Raw genomic sequence first — 25,505 nt, 5'->3', positions numbered from 1 at the left:
CTTCTTACATGAAATCTTATGGGTAGCATCCTATTAATTTCGTTCCATTAAAAATACTCCTCTATCTTCTTTATTGCAAATCAATAGTCTTGCATATACTTTACTTTCACCTGCCTCATACTTGGCAAGGAGAGCCTAGCTTTCTCTGACTACCCCGCTTAGAGCAATGAGATTTCCCTGTCATATCTCCTAACTGTCCCATAGATCTGCACTTGCTTACTATTGCCTCTTACTCTTATGTCTGTCTATCTGTCTATTTATCCATCCACTGGGCTGGCCAAAATTTTCATTCCAGTTTTCCCTTAGGACCTTAAGGAAAAACACAAATGAACTTTTTGGCCAACCCAGTATGTATGTATCTATCTATCCATCCATCCATCACAGATTACCACCAACTTGGTAGCTGAAAGCAACAGAAATCGGGGCCAGCAGTCTGAAATCTGAAGGTTCTAGGGGAGGATCTTTCCTCACTCCTTCCAAATTTCTGTTGGCTCCAGGCAGTCCTTAGCTTGTGACTGCAAAACTCTAGTCTCTCTGTTTGTCTTAGTCTGTTTGGGCTTCTGTACCAGAACATCATGGCCTGGGTAGCTTGTAAACAACAGCAGTGTACTTCTTGCAGATCTGGCGTCTGGGAGGCGAGGATGAAGGTGCCAGTGTGGTCAAGTGAGCGCCTTCTTCCTGGTTCACTGTCAGGCACCCTTGCCCTGTGTCCTCACATGGAAGAAGGGGCAAGGGAGTTCTCCGGGGTTTTCTTCATAAGGGCACGAACCCAGTGCATGGGGGACGGCTCCTCATGACCTGATCACCTCCCAAAGGCCCTACTTCCAAACACTGTCACACTGGTGACTAGGCTTCCACATGTTAATACCAGCATTCGGTCTCCAGCACAGGGTCTGTCCTCACGTGGCCTTTTCCATCCTCATCTGTGTGTGATATGGACACTTGTCATTGGATTCAGGGCCTGCCTTGGTAATCCAGTCTGTCATCTATCTATATAGCCCTTTTGGGGTTTTTTTTAGGTTTTCCAGAATGCTTGAGTGTACAGTGTACAGTAATAGCTAACAAATGTTTACTGATTTGAAAGTGTGGCCTTATTTTAAAGTGACCCAGATTAACAGCTGGGCTAATTGTCCCACCTTGTTTCCATGGTGTTCTCTCATTAACTCTAAGGAACACATGTCCATAAAGACACTCTAGCCTTCCAAAGTAAATGTGTGTTTCAACCTAGAGACCAAATGTTCAATAGCCACACCTAAAGCTAGAGCAGTTAGCAGGTTGAACTGTTATTATAACTTGTAGGATTGCTGTTTTTCTAAGTGTTAATCCTTGGGCTACAATTAACTTCCTAGGTGGTCTTGAGGATTACTAACTCCCAGCAAGGTATAAATGTCTCGGTTGCATCAACCCTATTTATTTTATTAATTTAGGTGCCCTGGAAAAGAAAGAAAAATATATTGATCGGAGCTTTCGAAAGAGGGGGAGGAAATCATAGTATGAATATGCTCGCTCTTTCTTGCTTCACTGAAGCTGAGTGTGTTATAAATATAAAACAAGGGCAGATATTTGCCGTGTTCTCCGTACGTTCTAGAAGCAGCATGGCAGAGAAGAAATAGTGTGTGAAAGTGATCACGAGACTGTGGTCAGGAAACCTGGTTCTAGATCTGGAGACATTCAGCCTGCTTCTGCTGCCGTTTGTGTGGCCTTGAGCAGGTCACGCGACCTCTCTGAGCTTCCATTTCCTACCTTTTCTGGAAGTCAGATGAGTTAAACTAGTTTTCTTTTTTTAAAAAAAATTGGAGTATAATTGCTTTGCTATATTCTGTTCATTTCTGCCGTACAACACAGTGAGTCAGCTCTATGTATGCATGAACCCCCTCGCTCATGAGCCTCGCTCCCGCCCCGCCTATCCCACCCCTCGGTCATCACAGGGCCCTGACCTGAGCTCCTTGTGCTACTCAGTAGCCTCCCGCTAGCTGCCTGTTTCACACTTGATAGTGTGTATGTGTCAGTGCTGCCCTCCCAGTTCACCCCACCCTCCTCTTCCCCACCTTGTGACCTCATGTCTGCTTTCTACACCTGCATCTCCACTCCTTCCCTACAGAGAGGTTCATCAGTAACATTTTTCTAGATTCCATGTATATACATTATTACATGATAACTTGCTTCTCTCTTTCTGACTTGCTTCACTCTGTATGACAGAGTTCTAGGTTCACTCCACAGCACTACAAATGACCCAATTTCATCCCTTTTTATGACTGAGTAATATTCCATTGTATACACATCTTCTGTATCCATTCATATGCTGGCGGACATCTAGGTTGCTTCCATGTCCTAGCTATTGAAAATAATGCTTCACTGTGGTACATATACACTATGGAATATTACTCAGCCATTAAAAAGAATACATTTGAATCAGTTCTAATGAGATGGATAAAACTGGAGTCTATTATACAGAGTGAAGTAAGCCAGAAAGATAAACACCAGTACAGTATACTAACGCATATATATGGAATTTAGAAAGATGGTAACGATAACCCTATATGTGAGACAGAAAAAGAGACACAGATGTATAGAACAGACTTTTGGACTCTGTGGGAGAAGGCGAGGGTGGGATGTTCTGAGAGAATAGCATTGAAACAAGTATACTATCAAGAGTGAAACAGATCACCAGTCCAGGTTGGATGCATGAGATGGGTGTTCAGAGCTGGTGCACTGGGAAGACCCAGAGGGATGGGATGGGGAGGGAAGTGAGAGGGGCGTTCAGGATGGGGAACACATGTAAATCCATGGCTGATTCATGTCAATGTATGGCAAAAACCACTACAATATTGTAAAGTAATTAGCCTCCAACTAATAAAAATAAATGGGAAAAAAAAAAAGAAAAGAATGCCTCAGTGAACATTGGGGTACATATGTCTTTTTTAATTACGGTTTTCTCAGGGCGTATGCCCAGGAGTAAGGATTGCTAGGTCGGTCATAAGGTTAAACTGGAAGGTTTTCAAACTTTGTTTGAAAAGCCCCGGTGCTTTCTTCCTAACCGCTCCCTTGTAGTTCTCTCTGTGATGAAAGACTGGGTTTGGTTCAGAATTAAGAAACTCTAGCATTTTTGTTCTTCACTCACCTGTTTGCAGCGGAAAGCTACAAGGACACTCAGATGGTGAAGATTAAAGAGGAACCTATGGAGGTTGACATCCAGGACTCGCAGGTCTCGATCTCACCCAGCTGCAACGTTGGCTACAGCACTTTAATCGGGCGAGAGAAAACGGAACCCTTGCAGAAGCTGCCAGAAGGCAGAGTGCCCCCGGAGAGAAACCTGTTCAGCCAGGACATCTCCGTGAAGATGGCTTCCGAGCTGCTTTTTCAACTGTCAGGTATGTTTTCTTGCAGGAAAAAATACAAAATGTCAATAGTTGGGACTGATTTGAGGGAAAGCCACTCTAACAAAGTAAAAAAAAAACACCTGCATTATAGGCTTTTTTAGACAGAAATCCATTTTGTTAGTTTAACATGGATTCTGCCACTCAAATGAACAGTCCATCAGATGTTGCCAAATCAAACTCCTGGCAAACTTTCTTTAATAAATAGTTAAGAATCATTTGAAATTAGAACTCTGTTCAGTTCCATGCAAAAGACCCCTGTTGCATGGATGAAATATCTCACCTCTAGTTTTGTTTAGGCGGTTGATCTGATTAACAGCCTTTTTTTTTTTTTTTCCTAATGTGCAAAAGATTAACTTCAATTTACTCTAACAGTGGCTGAATTACCATGAATTCCAAAGTAGTGTGGTCGGAATTAATGAGATTTTACTATATCTTGCCCCTGCAAAAAAAGTCAAGGAAAGGGAAAAGTAAAAGATGAAACTGTAAGGACTCTTTCCCCAGCTATAACCTAGTAGAACATTTTCTGTAAACCAACCTTTTCTACTTTGACTACTTAGAATTCAAAGTCTATAAGTCATTTGCTAGCTCAGCTAAATGTCTTAATAGAATAGGTAAGGGTCCTAGAACCTAAGTTGTTCCCTTTATTACCTCTTTCAAGCAGCATCCTCTTCGTTGTTATCAAATTTAATGTGCTATTCCTGTTTGAATGTGATTGAGATGAATGAAGGAGATTCATACAAGATTCAGACTTATATAGAAATACAGATACTTTATCTTTGGTCAGGCATTGGCCTACATACTGAAATTCAGGCATCAGTAGCGTTTGTCACTGATATTTCATAAAGTCTGTTTTGCTGTGACTTGCAGATTTAAAACACCCATTATTTAAATGCCACATTTATTTAAATGCTAACTTTTCTCCACTAAGAAAAACCCCAGAAAAAGGAAAGAAGCTAGGATCTGCATGCCATTCTGATAGCTCATTTTCTCCTTGGCCTTGTGACACCACCCATAGCTGTGAAGTTACTGGTTGGTGCTGAAAATGATGGCTCTGGGTTCTCAAACAAGAACTGTGTTTGTGCAGAGCTCAGAGAGGTGGAAATAGAGAAGTCAGTAAACTGAATAGGCCATATAGTTCTTTGCAAGTTCCAAAGATGCTCCAAACATGCAAGATGTTTTTCTTTAAAAAAAAAAAAAGCAAAACAGGCTGAATGCATCTCTAAAAACAATGTAATTTTGTGAGTGATTTGGCAGTTCAAATTTGCAGAAGTGAGGCCAGTATGGTTCTTTTCAAGAAGTCTCTATCTCCAGCAGTACATTATCACGGTCTTACTATCAGCTCAAAACTTGTGTCTGAGAGTTCTCACCCTGGCGCTGTCACTGAATGCCCTGGTGACCTCAAGCAAGTCATTTAGCCCCGATTTCCTGCTCTTTCAAAGAACCCTGCCTGTGAATCCAAATTCACCCTCATTGCCACTGTTGAGCGGACAGAAAGGAATCGTCCAAGCAAACATGCATGCAGCAGCCTCAGACCAGTGTTTAAAAGCATGGGAAAGATAGCATTAATCTTTGTTTACATTTTCTCCCCGAATCCATGAGATTAGGGGTTTTTCACTTGTCCTGCCGTTGAAATCTGAAACCCTTGTAGAGGTGGCCAGGTTTCCTCTGGAGACTTAAAAGAAGCCATTGAGAGCTGTGACAGTCAGAAGCCTCACATTTGAACTGGTTAGAGAAGACCAGAGGTCAACTTTTGTGCTCCTGAAAGCTAATTAAATAATTTCTGACAGCTGGTAGATACAGACCTCAAGATGGAGTAAGGGAGAGTTTACCTCCCCTCGTCTAATGATATTTTTTTGTCCCCTGTGACATTTATCAGAATAAGCGCTCAATGACTCTCACACCCAGAGGTCTTATGACTGTTTTTATAGCCTGCCTCACAAAGGGGCCTGACAATACGGAATGCTTAAAGGTTGTCATCAAAGTCAGAAGCGGAACAGTTGCAACAACTGCAGTTTTCATGCTGAATCAGAGAAAAGCAGGCATTTTTCAGTTGGGGGGAAAATATAATTGAAATAACTATCTTTGTGCACATCTGTGTGTGTGTGGGGGGGGGTATGTACATGTACTTACTGAGGCCTGATGAAAATCAGACACACGCTTGTGCGTTGTTAGTAACTCTTTCCCTTTGATTAGTTTTTAATAAACTATTTTGGTAGGTGCTGTTGACATGATTCTGTTGCCTCTCTTTACCAGTAAGGAAGGGTGTGAATGCTTGAAAGAGAAACCAAAAGAAAACCACAAGAGAGAAAGAGGTGTGGATGGTGTTTCTGCTTCAGCCTGAAACACACAGGTTGAGTCAGAACAACCTAAGAGATGTCTGTTTCATCCTCTCTCTTTACAGAGAAGGTGAGCAAAGAGCACACTCAGAAAGAAAACACCCTCCGGACGACCACCAGGTAAGGCCACTGTGGGGCCCCCTGGGGATGCCCTCTGTGGGGGCCATCAGGCCCGCATCACAGCTTGAATGGCGTTCCTCAAACCTTTTTCTTTCACTGGGTTCAGCAGTCACCCCCTTTCCACCGTTTTGGGTTTGAACTTTGGTTGGTGGAAACAGTAGAGAAAGCAAAGGACCCCAAGGGGAAAGACCGTTAATAGTTATTAAACATCCGAGGCTGTCACTGTGCTGCCAGTTTTCCTTATGCTATGGTTTTTTTTAATTCCTTACGATGATATTGTGACATGGATATTTATTATCCTCTTGGGCAGAAGTTTCCTGACTTGAGGGTTGAAGCAGGTGGCCGGACTGTGACTGGGAGCTGGGTCTATGTCTCAGGGAAAGCCTCACTCGGTTGGTAGGCCGAGTTCAGCTGTGTTCCTCAGGAGCTTTGCAGCTGTGAGCTGATCATTTGTCACCGGGGACATCCCAACTTTTTAACTCACGGCATTGTTAGGAGCGCAAAAATGTAGAAGAAAGACAGTGCTTTCAAAACTTGCAGGAAAACTGACATCACTAACAACTGTAGGTAAGGAAGCTTCCCCATTTACCAGAGGAGTTTTAAGAGAAGGCTAGCCAGGGGGCTGCCTGCCCATCTGCCACCCGTTCCGAGCCTTATAACCACCCAGATCTGGGCTGGCAGGCAAGTGCCAGCAAGCACAGACCCCATTACTGGAAAAGGAGCTCTGGGGAGAGACAGTCTCCCCCTTGGAAGGCTTTTTTAAAAATGTATTTTATTTATCTATTGGACATGCCATGCAGCATGTGGGATCTTAGTTCTCCACCCAGGGGTGGAACCTGTGCCCCTGCATTGGCAGCACAGAGTCCTAACCACTGGGCCACCAGAGAAGGATGTTTCTCCCCCTTGGACAGCTTTAAGTCAAGGAACTTTACTTTCCTGAGAAAACATAGATTCTTCCTGGTGGGAACTGTTGATGGACTTTGTGGTTTTAATTCTTGGGGCAGAAGATGTGACGGGACTCAGGCTCAGAACATCACACAGGATGCTCAGAGTACACAGGAGCAGTGCCCCTTTGAACCTTTGCCTGAGCTGTTTCTTTTTAATCCTGTGAATTGAAATGTGGGACTGGCACGTATTAAATAGTAATTAACACAGAGCCAGCTTGATTTACACAGGGTTTGTATCGTGTTAGGGACAGAATCTGCCTCTGGCAGAACCCAAGATCAAGGTCTTGGCCTTGATCCACGTGTGAGCGTACAGATGGGAAGCTAGTCTTGTGACCTGATCTGGTCTGTGCGTTGTGTTGGGAAATTGGTCTGGGGGGTAGAGAAGTGATTTTGTGTTCAGTTGGATGCCCAAGTAGGAGGTGCAAGCTGCTGGACATTCGTCTGCCTTCGCCATGTGATCTTGTTGTTCAGTCACTAAGCGTGTCCGACTCTTTGTGACCCCATGGACTGCAGCATCCCAGGCCTCCCTGTCCCTTCACCATCTCCCGGAGTTAGCCCAAGTTCATGTCCATTGCATCAGTGGTGCTATCCAACCATCTCATCCTCTGCCATTGTCTTCTCATTTCACCTTCAATCTTTCCCATCATCAGGGTCTTTTCCAATGCGTCTGCTGTTCACATCAAGTGGCCAAAGTATGGGAGCTTCAGCATCAGTCCTTCCAATGAATATTCAGGGTTGATTTCCCTTAGGATTGACTGGTTTCATCCCCTTGCTGTCCAAGGGACTCTCAAGAGTCTTCTCCAGCAGCATAATTTGAAAGCATAAAATGTAATCTTAGAGCTATTTTTTTTTAGTGTCTATGCTATATTCATTTGTCTAAACACATGAAATTGGCCAGATTGGTAGATGTCGACAGCCGATTAAAAATAATAGGTGTCAATTTGCTTCCATAGTCTTCCTGAAGTGTCACAGGTCAGGTTCCCTAGAAGCAGAGCCCGAGACAGGATGCTCATGTGGGCGTGCTCTCAGGGCCAGCTGCCGGGGTGCAGTGGGTTGGGAGAGGGAAGGGTTGCTAGGCGAGCACAGGCTGTGAGCTGTATTCTAGCTCCAGTTTGCTTCCATGGAGAATTCTGAGACATGGATTGCACCACAGAGTAAATCCTGCCTCAAGGTAAAGGAGCCAGCTCTTGGTACCCCCTTATTATCTACTAATTCAGCAGGGAATGTGTGGCCCACCACTGCAACCATGAGGGTGGATCTTGCTGTTAGCAGCCAACACTCCCAGCACCATGGGGGTGGGTGCACCGGTGCATTAAAGGTGATCTGGGCAGGACCCCAGCAGCGTCTCCTTGGAGGTTTCCTGCTGACTCTTTAAGATTGCATGATGATACTTATGTGAAAGAAAGGTATGCTGAGAGACCTTGTTATGGCATGCTTTTCAGATGTCCCCTGGGAAGAGGTAAGAGGAGGTTTGAACTAGTCCCAAACAAGTGAAATATGCCTCATAGCCTCAATTCCCTTGGCTGGAGCTGGAGCATAATTATAGGATAGAAAAGACTTTTTTTTTAAGCCATTTGGCAAATATGAAGCAATCCTTAAATTCTCCTGTTGCTGGGAGATTATGAGTAAGAAGAAATCCAAATCAGATCTTTTGCCCAAAGCAAAGGAAGAGATGCTTCCTATGGGCCCCCCACCCCACCCATGATAGCGTTCAGAAATCAGTGTTACAAGTTTCTCGGTTTATTGTTCTTCGACAATATCCTTGGTGTGTTTTTATTTTTCCTTTGATTGGGCAACTTGCCCAACTAGCCTCTCCTCAAAGAGATCTCTGGTTTTTTTTTTCTCTTCTCACCTCATTACTTAAGGTGGAATAGAATCAAGCTGCCTTGTGCCAAGAAATCCTCTATAACCTGAGTTACTGATAGCAGAAATAAGAAAAAAAATGCTAGTTCTATCTCTTCTTTTTTGATTCCTGTTTTAGAAAGAACTATGTTTTTTATAAGAAGTTTGCACAAGATCAACTAATGGGGGTTATGTTTTAAGGTATGGTTTGTGACGCTTTCCAAAAAGATTTGTATCAAGCCTCCAAATTTCCATGTCTCCTGATTTTTTTAAGTACTAAGTGGAACATTTGGTTAGTTACCTGATTTCCCATGTTTGATTTCCTAGAAGAAGCTGACGTCCAGAAGGATGGCTAATGATTGAAGTTCGAGTTTGGAGTTGTCCATTTTAAGGGTTCCTGGACATGTGAGGTCCTTTATTTGTGAAGGGCAGCCCTGGATGCTGGCCTCAATGCAGTATTGGGATCAGGCGTTTCCAAATGCCAGTGGTTGCCTGAGCCCCTCTACACGTTGGGGTCTGCTCTTGAGGTCTGGAGATCCGGGGGAACCAGAGGAGAAAAGAGATGTGCAGAGCTGAAGTAAGAAGCTGATTCTCTACAATTATCTCCCTGTCCTTTATCAACCCACAACTTCCCCTGCAGTTGATTATCATTATTAATCTTCAGTGTGATTGCAACCACAAGAACAGAGGCAAAGTGTAGCAGCCCAGGGCGTGACGCTCCGTAGCTTGGCATTCCGATGTGTGCTGGTTTACCCAGGCTACAGGAAGCCCACCCCATAAAGGCTGATGACTGCACCCCCTCCTCATCCAATCCCCCCTCATCACAGCTGTCCATTGGCAATTCTGTTTGTCGATATCTCAATTACAAGACGGCAGACATGGAAAGAGAAAGTGATGTTAGACAACATTCCTTGTTAGCTATTTCATAAAAGAGGTTTTAGGTAAAGCTAAGGGTTGAAACCAGTAACTGGCAGGTTTCTGGATCACTGACTCTCAGTCTCATTTTTCAAAACCTCTTACAATGGAAAATTTCAAATATAGGCAAAAGCAGAGAATGTACCCAGGATAGAGTGTAAACAATTAGCAGTTCATGTTAGTTCACAAATGTCTCATCCATCCCTTTGTTTTGTTCTTCCTTCCCCTAGATTATTTTGAAGCAAATCCTAGACATCATTTAAAGAACTAGCTTGAAAATGCCTTTTTAAAAAAATTATCCTAATAACTTAGACTCAGCCGCTTAAATTAGGATCATCTTCCCAAAAGCAAAGCAGAAAACAGTCCACCAGGGCACCCCATGTGGCCAGGCAGCGAAATCAATCTGCTTAGCAGCTGGGATTTTGGATCACGTGGTCCTGCTCACCCATGCCTTGAACGTACCCCTTTTCCACCCATGTCTGTGCCCTCCTGGGGGCACCTCCACTGAATCAGTCCTTCAGTTGGAGCTTCACTGTAAATGCTAAAACAGCAGTTCTTCTGCCTCTTTAGCCTTAGAGTGGAGAAAATTCAATCTAAGTGTAAAGAAGTCTCTGTGTCCCCTTTGAGATAGCGTGTGGTATTCTTAATGCCATTCTGCCTGACAAATGAGATGGGTCTACCCGGACCCAGGAGAACAGAAAGACTGGAGGCTTAAGAGACTAATACAATCTTGATTTTTCAATTTCCTTTCCCGGCACAACCCTAGGTTCTGCCGGGAGTAGATAACCAGCTAATATGATCATTTGTAGATGAAAATATATGAGGCATGATATCATAACCAGATCCCAAAGTTTAATGGAATAAAAAGAAGATCTACATCTTCTGACATGGACCATCACCCAGCCAGATGCTGGATGAGATCGAAGTAGGAAAATGGAACCCTAGAGTAAGAATCAGATAGCTCCTGGCAAGTGAATTGGACATGCTTGATGTTGTGTAACACCATGAACTTCAAACAATGGCTGCCAAGAACCTTCTCTTGGTTATTTGTTCTCTCTTCCCCATTAATAATTCAGTGTCCATGGGGATATCAGATTGCAGGCCTATAAGAAAACCTTCTCACACCTGGCTTGCTCTGCTCCAAGAGCCAGGAAGTATTTACCTGAATAGTTTTGTTTTTTTTTTTCTCTCCATTACTAGATGCAAAGCAGAAGTGGGAAAATCAGAAAGATAGAGTCAGATCATGCTATGCCAACCAATATTTAATTTGCCCAATTTTCAGAATTTGAAATGCGGGCTATTTTTCTGTGATCTAGATAAAGGCACTTACAGTGTTTACTAAAAGACATATGCACTTGAAAGTGTCCAATATAGAATTTGCCTGGGTGATGGTTAGGATGCCTGTCCTTAAATATTTATGAGTCAGTAATAGAAATTGCGCAAATTTGTTAGAGTGCGATGCACTGCTTCAATTTGTGCAATTTCCCCTTTTCATTTTTTAAGAGACGTAAGAGAACAATGTTCCATTACCTTAAAAAGTAAAAGATTACAAATAAAGAACACTGGATTACATGGAAGCAATTAAGAAAATAAACAGGAAACAGAGCAAATGAAATTGATATTTGAGTAGCTCTGCCTATAGTTGCTTTACCCTTTATATTTTCTGACTTTAAAGGCATAGAACTTTGTTTCTAAAAAATGAAAATTGCTACTAATTTCATGGAGTCCCTCTAGTTATGAGTTTTAGTGCTTTTTTGATCAAGTCAAGGCTTTTGGGCCATTACAGATTTTTAAAAACACCCTTCGTCAAGACACTGCCATCTACTGGAATACTGTCTTAATAAATATGTAAATCTATGATGTCTGTGATGTTGAATACTGATCCATGCCCACATAGGGCTTCCCTTATGGTTCAGCTGGTAAAGAATTCACCTGCAATGTGGGAAACCTGGGTTTGATCCCTGGGTTGGGAAGATCCCCTGGAGAAGGGAAAGGCTACACACTCCAGTACTGTGGCCTGGAGAATTCCGTGGACTCTATAGTCCATGGGCTCGCAAAGAGTCGGACACAACTGAGCGACTTTCACTTTCACTTTCACCCCCAGATAAGGTACCCTTGTTCAGTACACAGCCTGCACCACTGTCTGTAGCTGCCCTGACATAAATGTTGACTGGAGTGTTTTCCACTGGCAGTCCATCCTTTTCAACTTTTCTTTGAGTTTTCATTTTTCAAAGAAGCTAAAATTCACCCTTAAACAATGGGTTCTTTGTGTTTAATACATAGAGCTGCAAACTCCTTTGTGCCTTGCTGCCCTTTGAGGTTTTTTTCCTTCTTAACGGCACCACACCTTCCGCAGTACTTTTCTCTATTCCTGCACGCCGTCGTCCTATAGGCATCACGCGCTGCCGTTCTTCCTCCCATCAGTGACCTCACCGTCAAGCCGTCATCCTTGAGACACTGTGCTTCCAGGACTGCTAAGGTAGTGTCACTCTGGAGAGGCAAGTTTCAGTCTTCCTTTCAGGGATCTGGAGAGGCCTGTGCCTTTCTTTTCTTCATTTCCATGGTCTCTCTCATCTTTATTTCTACCGGCTTACAACAGTGTTCTGTGTGTGGAGCCCAGAGCAGTCAGGAACGAGATGTACATCTGTACATCACTGTAAGTAGACATCCTTGTTTGACAGATCACACACGGGCCATGTGACATGCGGCTCAGGCACCGCCTTCACTCCTGCTCTGCTAATCTGGGGTTTTCCTGCAAGGGTGTCTCCATAGTTACTGGAAATATCTCCAACAGGCCGGGGTTGACAAGAGGGGCAAGCCCTGGTGGACAGCACAGCAACCCGAGGCCCATCCACGTTCCATGGGCATCGCAGGGCTCTCGCGTCACCGCAGAGGAGGCCGAGTTCATCTGTGCTCTGCTCACCTCGGCAGAAGCCCATTGTCCCCGTTCACGTATACAGTCGGCTTCCTGCGGGAGGGCCGGGTCCCTCCACAAGCTGACATTTCAGGGATCTGGACGTGCAGGTCCACTTCCGTGGCTGCGCCTGGCTCCGGCTCCCCAGGGTCTGGCCTCCCTGTCTCCGCCACCGTGGACAAGGCCTGGCATTGTGCTCCTTGTCCCGAGAAGTTTCCTGGCTCGGTGGTGGATGAATGCTCGAGTTGCAGCAACAGGCATTGTTCCTTGAAAACGTGGTGTTAGGTTATATGGGGTAGAGGCCTGCCTCTAGGATACACTATAGAAGTACTTTTCAGAGAAGAAAATTTAAAAGCATTACCAAAATGTATTCTTTGTAAAATACCCTACTTTTCTTCTACAATATTTTAAACAGTCTTTTTCTTCCATGACTTTCAGCCTTCTGTGACTGAAGTCAACTGATATTAATGGAATCAGTTTTTGGATAACAATTTCCTTTGCCCATGTGTTTTACAACTGCTTCAATTATATCATCCTTGGCTTATTCTTTAAAAGACTCAGAGTCTCTTTAAAAAGAAAGAATTTCAGAGTCTCTTTAAAAAGAAAGAATTCCAAACTGTAAAACTTAATCATTTTTTAAGTTTTAAAAAGTAACTTGTTTCCAGAGAATGTAGGAGGCCATAAAGAAGAAATAATAACCACTTCTAATCAACCCTGCTACCCTGAGGCAGCTGCTGACTGCTAGGTTGGTGATGTGTATCCTGGCTGAATTTTTATCTATTCATAGATGTATACTTTCCTATCAAAACTGGATCCTACCATATGTAGTGTTTTATAATCTTCTCTTTTACCTAGTAATATATTTAGAACTTCTCTTCATATCAGTAAACATAACCCAATAGTATTCTTTTCATATTTGCATGTGCCCTAATTTATTTATTATATCTCCTTAATTATTGAGTATTAATGGTTTTGTTTTGTTTTCCCAAGTTGTTGCTAATATAAACAATGCCAGGATAAACTGACTCAAGAAACATGCACAGTTTTCAGGCTTTTCTATGAATTGTCTAATTGATTTTCAAAAAGGTTGAATTTACAATTTTACTAGACGCTAATGAGAGAGAGAATATTTTAAAGGTCTTTGATTTATCATTAAAAAAATTTTTTTTTACCAGTTGGAAGGTTAAAAATTATATCTTACAGTTAAGACCTTTTCATTTATTGATTTCTGGTGATATCAAGCATTTTGTTCATGAGGAGCCTTTTTTTTTCAATTTTTTATTGTCACATTTTTCTGTCTGGTAGTTGGTCTGGGTTGAACTTTTTGTTTGATTGTTGATATTGATTTTTTTATTATGAAAAATTTTAAAACAAAGAGAAAGAAATAATACAATAAACCACCACATCCCCACCACCCAGATTGAATAAATATTTGTCACAGTTATTTCACCAGTCTTTTTTTCCTTATATTTTAGATCAAATCCAGGTATGACATTCATTCTCACATTCTTTGAGATATGTATCTTGCATTTTCTGCAATACCATTGCATACCTTATAAATTAACAACACGTTTGATTGGTTTATAATTGCTTTGTAAAGTCATTCAGTCGTGTCCGACTCTTTGCGACCCCGTGGACTGTAGCCTACCAGGCTCCTCCCTCCATGGGATTCTCCAGGCAAGAATACTGGAGTGGGTTGCCATTTCCTTCTCCAGGGGATCTTCCCGACCCAGGGGTGGAACCCGGGTCTCCTGCATTGTGGGCAGACGCTTTAACCTCTGAGCCACCAGGGAAGCCCTAAGGGTCAGTTTGATTGGCCCCAGCCAAGTGTACAGCCATGACAATGAGGAGGAAGAGGAACGACATCTTGGCTTTCTTATCACCTCCAAAAGTTAAAGAAAACTGGGGGTCTGTATGGGTGGCCCAATGATGGAGTGACCGTGGCTGTCCATCTGCTCACAGGCCCCTTTAGATACCCACTGAGTCTGCAGTGCCAAGGCTCAATCTGTAGGTAAATGTGATTCCTTCAAGTTTTGCTCACTGCAGTAGTCCTTCTTTCTTTGAAAATGCGTGCACCCAACATGATGAATGATCGGCTTTCTAGGCCTAGCCCACAGGGGTCATAAGAGGGCTTCTCTGTTGCGTCCCTTTTCAGCTGGAATAGGGAGCATGCTGTTTCAGATGCTCGGGTTGTCCTCAGGTCAGAGACTCACGGTTGTTTCTCATCTCAAGCACTCTGCTCCACCCGCGTCCCCTGACCTGCTGCCCAGGGTTCTTTTATTCAAATAAATAAATAAATAAAATCACTTAAGAGTAAGGGTCCTCGGGAGGGACCGTGTACATGAATGCCATTAAAACCTTGTGTTCTTTCATTGTATATTACCTTTTTAACTGACCTCAAACAAGTTGTCACAGGGAGACTGGCAGTGACTTTTCTATCTGAAATATTGATATCTGGGCCCATTTCAGAAGAAGCAGCTATGCAACCTCATCCAAAATGAAATGAAGGTCCAAGGGAGCAGTTAGTATGACCACGTAGCTTCTGAAGTGACACATAGATCACTATACTGGAGCAAAAGGACCTTGCCAAGGTTGCACAGAGTGCTCAAGATCCTCTTACAAAAATCGGTAGAACTAAGCAGTTAATATGTTTCAAATACCATCATTTTATAAATCTGTTGCAAAACATAGAGTTACATAAACTTATGCACGAGAAATAACAAGTATCCGTTATTATAAATTATAGCAAATACCCAAGGACAGTACCATTTGAGAAAAAAATAAGCACTCCCTAAAGAAAATTGCATTAGTCGTGACAATTAAGTTGAAAATGAAACAATGTCATTTGATCATTTTTTTTTAATGGCGTATGTAAAAATAAAGTGTGGCGGTGTTTTTATAGTTGTTGCATAGTTTCATGCAAGCTAGTCCAGCTTCTCAGAGAGTTTCGTCTGACCTTAAAATATTTGAGGAAATGTTGAGAAGATAGTTATAACTAATCCAGATAGTTCCTCTTATCTTCAAATAATTCTTTCTTTTTTGATATGTTTGAAAGCTTTAAAAAAAAAAACTACGATGCTTTGTGTTCTGTGTCAGTGACTATCGCCTGTTATTTGTTGGCAAGGCCTCTGTTGTATTGAGAGAAAATGTTTCCGGTTTCTTCTCATTTCCTTTGGTTTCATGATTTATAGGTGGAGATTCCGTATAAAAGTTACTGGTATCCATTTCAGTCTGCAGCATTCATATTTCACATGGTCAGAAAGTCCTGGAACTAGAGTAAGATTTATTCTGGGAAGAATTTAGCCCGTCAGTCTGTCTCTGCTTGAGGCTTCTGGAGGCATAGAGGATTGTTTTCTTGACTAGTGCCACCTGCTCATTTCAAAATATAAATGTAGCGAGTCACTCTGGGGTATATATGTCTCAACGTCTAAGTAATTCAGTAATTCAAGGTCTAATTAATTAAATAACTCATTAATTTGATTATCTTTAAAATACCAGTACAATGGTTGTAGACAAATTTATGGAATTCCAGTTCTTAAAAAAATTAACCTGATATATCAATACAGGAAACTAGTAGTTCAGTGTCCTGACTTGAGAGCTGGGGCTGAGTGGAGATTGAGGCAGCGCTGCTCCCAGGAGGGGGTCAGGGCCATCTGGTGAGTTGGCCCAGGGGCAGGCGTGTCCTGGGAGGCAGTTCGTGGCTGCAGAGAGAGAACTTTGTCTCCCCCAGGACTTTTCCACCCCAGAAGGGGGCTTCCAGCTCTCTTTTCACAATATATAACTTCTCCAAAATGTCTAAGTCAGATCATCTGGTCTTAAAATTTCCTTAAAACAAAGCAAAATAAAAATTAACTAACATTCTTTTGGACATAATTTACTCAGCTCTTGGGAAAAAATCCAGAAGCCCTGTTATGTGACACATAGCTGAAGAGATCATTAAGTACTTTTACTTGAAAGTAGTTGCTTGGCTTCCCTGGTACCTCAGGCAGTAAAGAATTCACTTGCAATTCAGGAGACCTGGGTTTGATCTCTGGGTCAGGAAGATCCCCTGGAGAAGGAAGTAGCAACCCACTCCAGTACTCTTGCCTGGGAAATCTCATGGACAGAGGAGCCTGGCGGGCTACAGTCTGTGCGGTCACAGGGAGTCAGACACAACTGAGCACCTAACATTTTCACTTTTTCACTTGAAAATACATCATCTATTTATACTGATTGAAGAAAATTTTGTCTATGTGTGGATTGAAGGCAGAATATCCCTTCGGGATGACTTGCCCAAAACTCTAACATTTAATAGAAATAAGTAGATTTCTGTTCTATAAAATAATCCTGAAATAAGTAGATCCTCATAGATTCTGAGGACAAATTCATTACAGAGCTGTCTTTTGTTCTTGCTTAATCTCTGTTTTCTATTTGCTTTCCCCAGGTTCAGTCCTTAAAGTCATTACTATTTCTTTTAGGAGGAAAAAGTTTATTTCTTCTCTATTGCTCCTTTAAAATTACAGTGCCATTTCTAAGCGTGAAGTGTTTTTTCCTTGACGTTCTCTTACCTACTGTATCCACCTTCTTTTTCTGTTCCTTTCTTCTTTGTTTTGCTATCATCATGGGAGTGAGAATTCCCATAACATGTTGATTTAAGTGGTGGCCCAGGGGGAGGACTGGTTTGTAAGTAGCTGGGTCTTCTGTTTTGCAGGAAGCTGAGTTCCCTGTTGCCATTTATATGTTAAAGGTGGAAATATTTGTGCCCCTTAGCAAAATGTATCACTATTTAGAGCCATAATCTTTTACGGACTCATTTATTTTAAATCTTTTCTTTTTGCAGCCCGGGCTGGTGACCTCACAGTGCATGCCACAGAATGCCTGGAATTGTCCAGGCACTGTGATGCCAGGGCCCTTTCATGTTTAACTCTTAGATTTTCTGCTGGAGAAAAATCAAAATACACATTCATTGTCCCTTTTAGTGTTGTCCAGAAAAGAAACTTGAATAGGACAAACGTTTTTTTCTTTTCTTTTTTGTAAACATTATTATTATTATTATTATTAAAATATTGATTTACTTAGCTGCACTGGATCTTCGAGGCAGCATGCATGATCTTTAGTTGCAGCACACGCACTCTTTTAATCGAATGGCTAAGACTCTGCATGCCCGGTGCAGCGGGCTCAGGGTTAGATTCCTGGTCGGGGGGCTAGATCCCATATGGTGCAACCAGGAGTTCACATGAGGCAATGTTTTGTCTTTTCTAAGTGACAGAGGCAGGAAAAGTCATGGAGGAGTTGGACAGTTCTAAGTCTATACCTACAGCTTCCAGATGCAGTGTCTCAGTATTCATCCAGTATCTATATGAGTTAGCTAGTCTTGGAGTGACTTGTCCTTATGTGAGCCCAGAGGGGAGATGAGGTGGTAGGTGGTGATGTTGTTAATTGAGAATAAGTGACAATTCCTTCCCCCACAAGGCATTAGCTCCTCTACCAACTTTTTACCAAAAATATGAACCAGAAGTACATCATCTTCTGGATACATTCTGCCTTTTTTCCACTTCCTAAACTCTTTCTGTTGGAGGGGCTTTTTCACAGTGAAATGACTAAACGGAGTTGAAGCGAGAACTGTGCGGCGTTCAGAGGCCAGCTCCTTTTTTTCTGGAAGAATAGTGACCATCTAAGCAGTTGAACAACAGTGCACACGTGCCTCAGAGTCGAGTAGACCATAAAGTCTGCAGTTCATTGTCTGTTTTCCTTCCTGAGAAGTGCAGACCCGGTTCATGCTGTATTAGGCAACCTCCTGGGCCTCCCTCCTCTGCCCACCACCCTCTCCCAGCGTCCACAGACCCTGCAGCCTGAACGAGGGGCCAGTTTGTCCACCGCAGAGCTGGGCATCTGCTGAGAGCAGATGGGCTTCTGCACTTTACAGACCCTGTGAGGCACAGGAGAAAAGGGGCTTAAGGACCACCTTCTCCACATTCTGAGAAGGACAGTGCTCGGCGCTAAGCTACAAGGACAGCGTCCTCTGTCCTCAGAGCACCGGCAGGGTTAAAGACGACCAGCATTGTAGGTCTAATCCCGTTAAGCCAGCCCATGTTATACAAGGCACACTCCCAGTTTAGTTTTCCCTTCCTTCTCCTCTGCCTGAAACATGGTTGCCAATCTAGGAGACCGCAAGATGAATATACCGATGTCAGTGTGGCCATATCTCGAGCTGAGATAGAGGTTTCTGAACACCTGACGCCCTTGTTATACTTGCCTCGTCGTTTGGTTTTAGTGGCAAAGATGAGCTTGCCCTGAGAAGCAGTGGGTACAGGCAGAGGGGCATGTTTAGGATTGCAAAGTGATCAGGCTTGGCTTGCAGAAGTTTCTTGAGAAAAAGAAAGTTTTCTTTTCTATAGAGAAGGGGCATGTCTTCCCTTCTAGAGAGAATTAAAAGTTAAAATCATTTTATCGTGTTCTGTTTCTCAATTGAAAAAGCCTTTTTTTGGTTACCTGGGATCCTGCCTACTGAAACAGTGCTCCCATCCTGCCTCCACCCCTCCTTCTGCTCTCTCTTCTTTTTGTTCTGTTTGTTCCAAGAAGAATCTGTGATTTTGTATTGTCTATGCGTTCCCTAGATGTTAAGAGATCAAGCAAAAGGCAGTGTAGCCTAGCTTAATGGGCAAGGATGCAGAATGCAAGGCCAATATGCCTAAATTCCGATCCTGTCTCAGCTCATGCGCATGGGCAACTGCTTAACTTCTCTGTACCTGAGTCTCTTTATCTGTAAAATATAGATGATAATAATAATAATGGTCGTAACCCTATAGGGTCCTTGTGAGGATTCAGGGAAGTTAATACACACAAAGCACTTTAGAGCAGTGCCAAATACTCGTAAGTGATGTTGTGTTAGTTGCCATTTTATATTGAGCATGTACTATGTACTAAGAACTTTGACATAAAAAATCTTACTTAACCCTTTGAAAGTAAAAAGAAAGTAAAAGTGTTAGTCACTCAGTCGTGTCAGATTCTTTGTGACCCCATGGACTATAGCCTGCCAGGCTCCTCTGTCCATGGAATTCTTCAGGCAAGAATACTGGAGTGGGTTGCTATTCTCTTCTGCAAGGGATCTTCCTGACCCAGGGACTGAACTCAGATCTACTGCATTGCAGGCAGATTTTTTACCATCTGAACCACCAGGGAAGTTCCTCCTTAACCCTTTACAGCTCCCCTATAAAGATGATATTTTAAAAGCTCTTTTCCTGTAGTGAAACTGAGTGTGAGGGAATTCCCTAGTGGTCCTGTGTTTTGGACTCTGCGCTCTCACTGCTGAGGGCTCAATCCCTGATCGGAAAACTAAGATCCCACAAACCTCTTGGCGGAGCCAAAAAAAAAGAAGTAACTGAGGCTAGAGAAAGATTGTTGACGTAGCAAAGTCACTTAACCATTAAGTGACCAGTATGGAATTCAGACTCAGATCCTTCTGATTCCCAACTCGGTGCTGAACCACAGCACTCCCAGTGTGAATGGATCTGAATGCCGAGCACTGCAGTGGGATCTGGACTCGGACTGATGCTCTGTTAAAGAGGTATCTTCTCTTTATAGATAAGATCTTACACCAGGCTTCAGCTGCCTAGACTTGCCGAAGTTTCTCCGTCAATTCTTTGCCCCTCACGTTGCCAGACCTTTTGTGCTTTTCCAGTATCCAGCCTGACTCCCTTCTAATTCTCCGCTCCCTCAGAAGAAATCTTTTCTATACAGAATAAAGCTGGCCTCCAGGGTAGAAAATTACTTGGAAGGTTGTTTCCCTCAGCAATTGACTCAATTTCTTCTGAGCAGCTGGGTGGTAATAGGGCTTCATTCCACACCTGGGTGGAAATCTGAAGAGAGCACGTGAAGATGCAGAGCTAGGAAAACCTAAGATGCTCTTCCCGGCATGTAGCGTGGCACCCTTTGTTCTGTTCACCCCAAAACCTTTGGGGCTGGTTGGAAATGTCCCTGTGGTCTTTACCTGACCTGCTGCTTAAACAGTTTTTCAGCCTGCCTGTGTCGAGGCCGCCTTGCAGTGTTGGCCGCCAGAGTCACCCAGGTCCCGTGGGGGCTGCTGCTCTGGCCACCTGCCTCGTGCTCTCCAGCTCGCCGGGCAGAGCCTCCGGAAACTGAAATCGTATTTCGTGCCCCCTTCCTTAACACACTGGCAGGTTGACGAAGCGGTGATCCCTGCTTGCCACGTGCCCACCTCACGGCAGCTCTAGCCTCATCCCCCTTCGTAGACTGGCTTTGTTCTCTCATTGTGCGGGGGACGCTCCCCCTCCCTGTCCCCCCCACCCCCGGAACCCTGACAGCGCTACTCCCCACTCAGCTGTGGCCTGTGCAGCTGCTCCTGTCCTTCCAGGCCGAGCCAGATGCCCCCCACCGCGACCCCACGCCCCTCTCCTCCACAGCCGTGGTCTAGTCCTAGTGCCCACTCAGGCCTTCGAGCCCCTCTGCTGTTTGCATCTGTAGCCCGTTTCGCTGGTGTTATCTTCCCAGTGCCAGCGACACTGACGGAAAGAAAGCCGTGCATACCTTTCTCCGTGGCAAAAAAAAGGTGATATTCCTAGATACCCAGAGGGGCCCCTCTAGGGACTCTTGGTGTCCCCTAAGGAAGTGTCCACATTCCAGACCAGACAGCTGCATGAGCTTCCTGAACTCTCCAGTGCCAGGCTCATTCCACTGTAACCGAGGGCACACTGCCTGATCTTTCCCCTCTGCCCTTGGCCCAACTGGTGGTTGTTCCCAAGTGATGTTCCCAAGTGACCTGTCCACTCGGATGTGAGGATGTCATTGTCACCTTGTCTAGATGCTTCAGAGCTAAGGAGGGGGGGAATCATGAACTCCCACACTCTTGGTCTGACCAACAGTCCTCCAAGGGCTCCACCTCCTTGGAAGTTCTTTGATGAGTAACCAGTCATCCCAGCAGTCCACTGACCCTTCATTATCAGAGCAACCTTTTCTTCATGCATTTTGTACAAGGAAACTTTATACTTTTTGTTGATTTGTAAGGAAAGGGTAATTAATTTATGCTCCCCGGGGGGGCTAGACAGAGATACAGATAAAAACAGCTTATGTTGATTGAGCACTTACTGTTTGCCAGACACCATGAGAAACACATTCCATGGACTAGATTGCTTAGTCCTTGTGAGTAGGTGTAGATCTGTTCACTGCCTGCTTTACAGAAGAGAAACGAAGGCTCAGAAAACTTAAGTGACTTATGCAAGGTCACGCAGCCATCAGTGGGACCTGAAATCCGGGCCTAGAACTGCTTGCTCTCAAGTGCACGCTCTTAGCTCCCACGCTGCTTTGCCTTCCTCAGGTTTTTGGATCACTTGCAGGTTATGAGATGTTTGGCACAAAGCAGCATGTCTTCCTGCTCCCCATCACGGACTAGCCTGTAGCCAGTTCACTTTTTAAGCCTGTTTAAGCTGTTTTGTGTTTAAGATGTAAATTAAAAGCATGGCACACAAAGTTGCATCAAGTCTAGTCCTGTGAAATTATATTAATTGTGTTTTACTTTTAACAGATAGGTATGTCTTCCATTTTATTTTGATGTTTCCTTCTTAACATTTAATAAGTTACCCATGGCCATTGAGCATGTTTAGAAAAGCAGCATCAGTCATGGGGGTCCTAGGCTTGTGCGCCCGCAGATACATTCCTTCCTCTGATCTGTGGTTTTGCAGAAGCCTGATCCCTGCCGGCTGCACGCCTCTGACTTATCAGCCAATCGGAGCCTTTGGTGGGGTGAGGGGCGGGGTTTAAAAAAGAGCCTGGGCATTTCCCTCCCTCCCTCTCTGCCCCCAGCAGCAGCTGTGGTTCCAGCTTCCTGCTGGGCAGGCTCACTTTGCCCCCAGCTTCCACCAGGTGACCCAGTCCCCTTGGGTTCCATTTACCTCCTCCTTTTGTCTCTCCAGCCTTAGGATGGTGGTGGCTTCCTGCTCCACCTATCTCTGGGCTGTACTGTTTTCCTCTGGGAACCTTCCACCCCTGTGCACCCAGTTGCTTCAGTGAAATGTTCTCTGTTGTAAATAAATAGGGCTTTCCTTTCTCCATGTTGGACTCTGTTGTATATTCCAGTATTCTCACACGTGATTGCAGTGCTGTTTGTTCTGGAGGCATGGAAGATGGATGATATGATTGGGTTAAAATCCTCCGATTAAAAGAAGCCAGAGTGTTTGTGTTCACCGTGGCTGTGGTATTAGGGCAAAACCCTGCCGGGGGTGTCCAGTGTCTAGTTAGTTCTAGCTGAGTCACTCAGGGAGTTTAGAATCACTCAAGTCAGAGCCTCAGTTTCTTGGAAAATGGAAGTGCTCCTCGGGGTCCTTCCTGGCAGCCCCATTAGCTGGCTGTAACTCCTTCCAAACCAGAGGAGTTGTAGGATGCAGACTCGAGTTTCTGTGGGGACCAGCGAGTTCTTTCCATCAGTGCGGTGGGTCCTGACTCCAGCCATCTGCCCCTCTGAGACGTGCCGTTGGTCCCCCAGGGACCAGGGGACAGAATGTGGGTGAGCTGGGGCCGCTCTGTCTCCGCCCTGGAAAGAACCTCAAACGGTCTTTTCTGACCTGACCCAGGGGATTGGTGTTCACTGGGGCACAGCACACTCACAGAGCATATAGTGCAGAAATACAGTATACTGCTCGGCTGTCCTGACTGTGGGTTTAACAGTGTTTCAAAGATGCTGTTTCATACGATCACCCTAAGTGTAAAACCAGTAGGCAGAGTGTGCAGATGGCATTTGTCTGATGTAATATATTGTCTCTTTCTTCATTTTAAGCACAATCTTGTATTCTCTAAACACCATTTAAAAAAAAAAACAAAAACTTTATCTCCTATTTGTTTGTGTGTATGCATATATATTGGGGGCCTGGGTATCTTAAATAACTTTGATTTACTAACCTTCCCTCCTCCTCCCCCATCCCCAGCCCTTTCTTTTCAGAAGATACCTTTAGACAATCACCATTCACCTCCAATTCAAAAGACCTGCTGTCCAGTGAATCTGTGCTTCACGGAAGAATATCAGCTCCAGGTATGGAGAGACTGTCGCTTTTGCTTCTACTATTGGTTGCTTGAAAATTACTTTTCTGAAATGCGTGGATTTTCAGATACGTTCGGCTTATAGGTTGAAGGTATTCATATGAAGTTTGGTTTTTGAAAAGAGGGAGAAACTCAATTTAAATAGCCACAAACGTTTGCTAAAAGAAAATGCAGACAGTAATAAGGCTATTCTTCTTTGCTGCAGGAGCTTTTTGTTCTTGACCAGCTGATGCTTCATTCGTAGAGTGAATTCCTTTGAAAGAGCGAAGTATAACCTGGAAATAATTTGCTGTCAACGTTGTCAGTATTTTAGGCAGGCAACCGGGAAGATAGACGAGGGCGAGGGCAAGACTGCTAATCGCAGACAGGGAAGGTCATGACCCTGGGGGAGTGTGGGCCACGACAAAGACCTCTTTGGTTTCCATGGCAGCAACACAGCTTGTTAAGACAGTCTTGCCACCCAGATATTGCCTCTCTTCTTAAAGGATCTGCATAGATCCATCTCCCTCTCCCTTTTGCCACCTCAGCATCGTTGCACAATTTCCTCATCATGCTTCCTTTTTCATTGCTCCCTTCCATAGCAGAGGGAAAGATGTGCTTGCTCTCCTCTTACCAACAACCTGACAATCCCTCAGGGCTTCTATGTGCCCTCTTAGGGTTGTCATGAAATGAGAACGTTTGAGAACCCCTGTCCTGGGACCCGCCCTCCCTACCCACTCCCCATCACTATCCCAACAGCAGGCCAACAGCCAGGAAACTTTCAACTCCCAGGAACTGAGAGAATTTTAGAAGCTCTCGGTGGCGTCTGCACCCATCCATTTGTCCAGGAGAAACCAAGGCCATGTGTTTGCAGGAAGGGCTCACAGCAGGGTGGTTGGCTGGGAATTCCCACAAGAATAAAGTCCAGGGTCCCCCTCACATGCAAGGAACCCATGTCATGGATGCAGATGGCTGTAAAGCTGAGCGTTTTTCGATTCAGAAAGAGCCGAGTTGCATCTTCTGAGATACTGGCTTGTGGGTATCACAGGTCGTTGGAAGTGGTTCGTGACAAACCATGGGGAAGAAGCCACTCTTTGTCATTCTTTAGTCTTGTGGTGGCAGATCTATTTCTCCTCATCTCCAAAGAGTCCCGGTACCTGCAGGCTTGTTAGCCTCGCAGGGCTATTCAAACGCCATAAATAACATGCTTACACAAAAACATATTACATAATACCTGGTTCTAGAGGTGGAAAGAAATTCCGCTTAGTTGATGTCTTCATTCTCAAACAGGGGCTATTTGAACTACTGTTTACTTCCCACAGTGTCATTTTGAATAGCTATCTCCCCGGTCCCCAAATTATCACCCTGCTGTTAAGTTGATGGATTGTGACTTTCTAATGTCAAAATAACTGCCTGGGAATTGCCTGTCAGAGTGCTGTGACCCATACAGCCAGCATCCTGTGATGTATACACAAGCCCTGCATTGCCGGCTTAACGTTTGACTTGGCTATATTTTAAGAAGGGTTTATTAGTCAAGTTACAGCTCGACCTCAAAGAGTAATATGTTTAACTGTGTGTGTTGTGTGGAGGGGGGAGTGGAGAGCTTCCTGTGATTTGCTTGACAGACTTTTATGACAAATTAGATAAACTCACACTTTAAAAAAGTTAACTCTTATTTTGAGGGGAAGAATCAGCACAACTTGGGTTTTTAAAATGCAAATCCACCATTCTGAGGGATAGCCCATCTCTGCTCTTGAAAGAGCCTTTCTTTAGGCAGAGGATAAGCAAAATGACGATATTTAAAATTTGCCAAAACAGACCATTAAAAGGGGGCCTTTTGTAAAATATACTGTAGAAATGGAGTTAAAATTAGAAAAATTAAAAGTGGTAAAGACAGCCTGGTGACCACAAAGTTCTCATTATCTGCTTTGAATGATATGCTTTGCTTCAGATGAGGTATGTGTCATATCTCTTTGAAGATGTGCTTTGTAAGAAAAAACCTTGATAATTTGGACTAATTGTGGAGAAAATCAATCTAAACAAA

At 43.8% G+C, this 25,505-nt stretch overlaps 1 protein-coding gene across 10 annotated transcripts in view; it reads left to right on the top strand.

Moving 5' to 3' along the window:
* Positions 1-25,505, top strand: part of ZNF827 (zinc finger protein 827) — a 186,092-nt gene that overhangs the window by 96,044 nt on the left and 64,543 nt on the right. For all 10 annotated transcript variants that reach the window (XR_009692900.1, XM_061142435.1, XM_061142436.1 and 7 more), the window contains 3 exons: positions 3,132-3,371; positions 5,782-5,836; positions 23,371-23,474. Coding sequence is in view for 9 of the 10 variants with exons in the window: in XM_061142435.1 (XP_060998418.1) it covers positions 3,132-3,371; positions 5,782-5,836; positions 23,371-23,474 (399 nt within the window). In the remaining variant the exon portion in view is untranslated. The remainder of the gene's footprint in view (positions 1-3,131; positions 3,372-5,781; positions 5,837-23,370; positions 23,475-25,505) is intronic.

Source organism: Dama dama, chromosome 5 (genome assembly GCF_033118175.1).
Source record: "Dama dama isolate Ldn47 chromosome 5, ASM3311817v1, whole genome shotgun sequence".
Classification (NCBI taxonomy): domain Eukaryota; kingdom Metazoa; phylum Chordata; class Mammalia; order Artiodactyla; family Cervidae; genus Dama; species Dama dama.
Note: the sequence above shows the minus strand (reverse complement) of the source record. Positions and strands in the feature narration are given on the sequence as shown.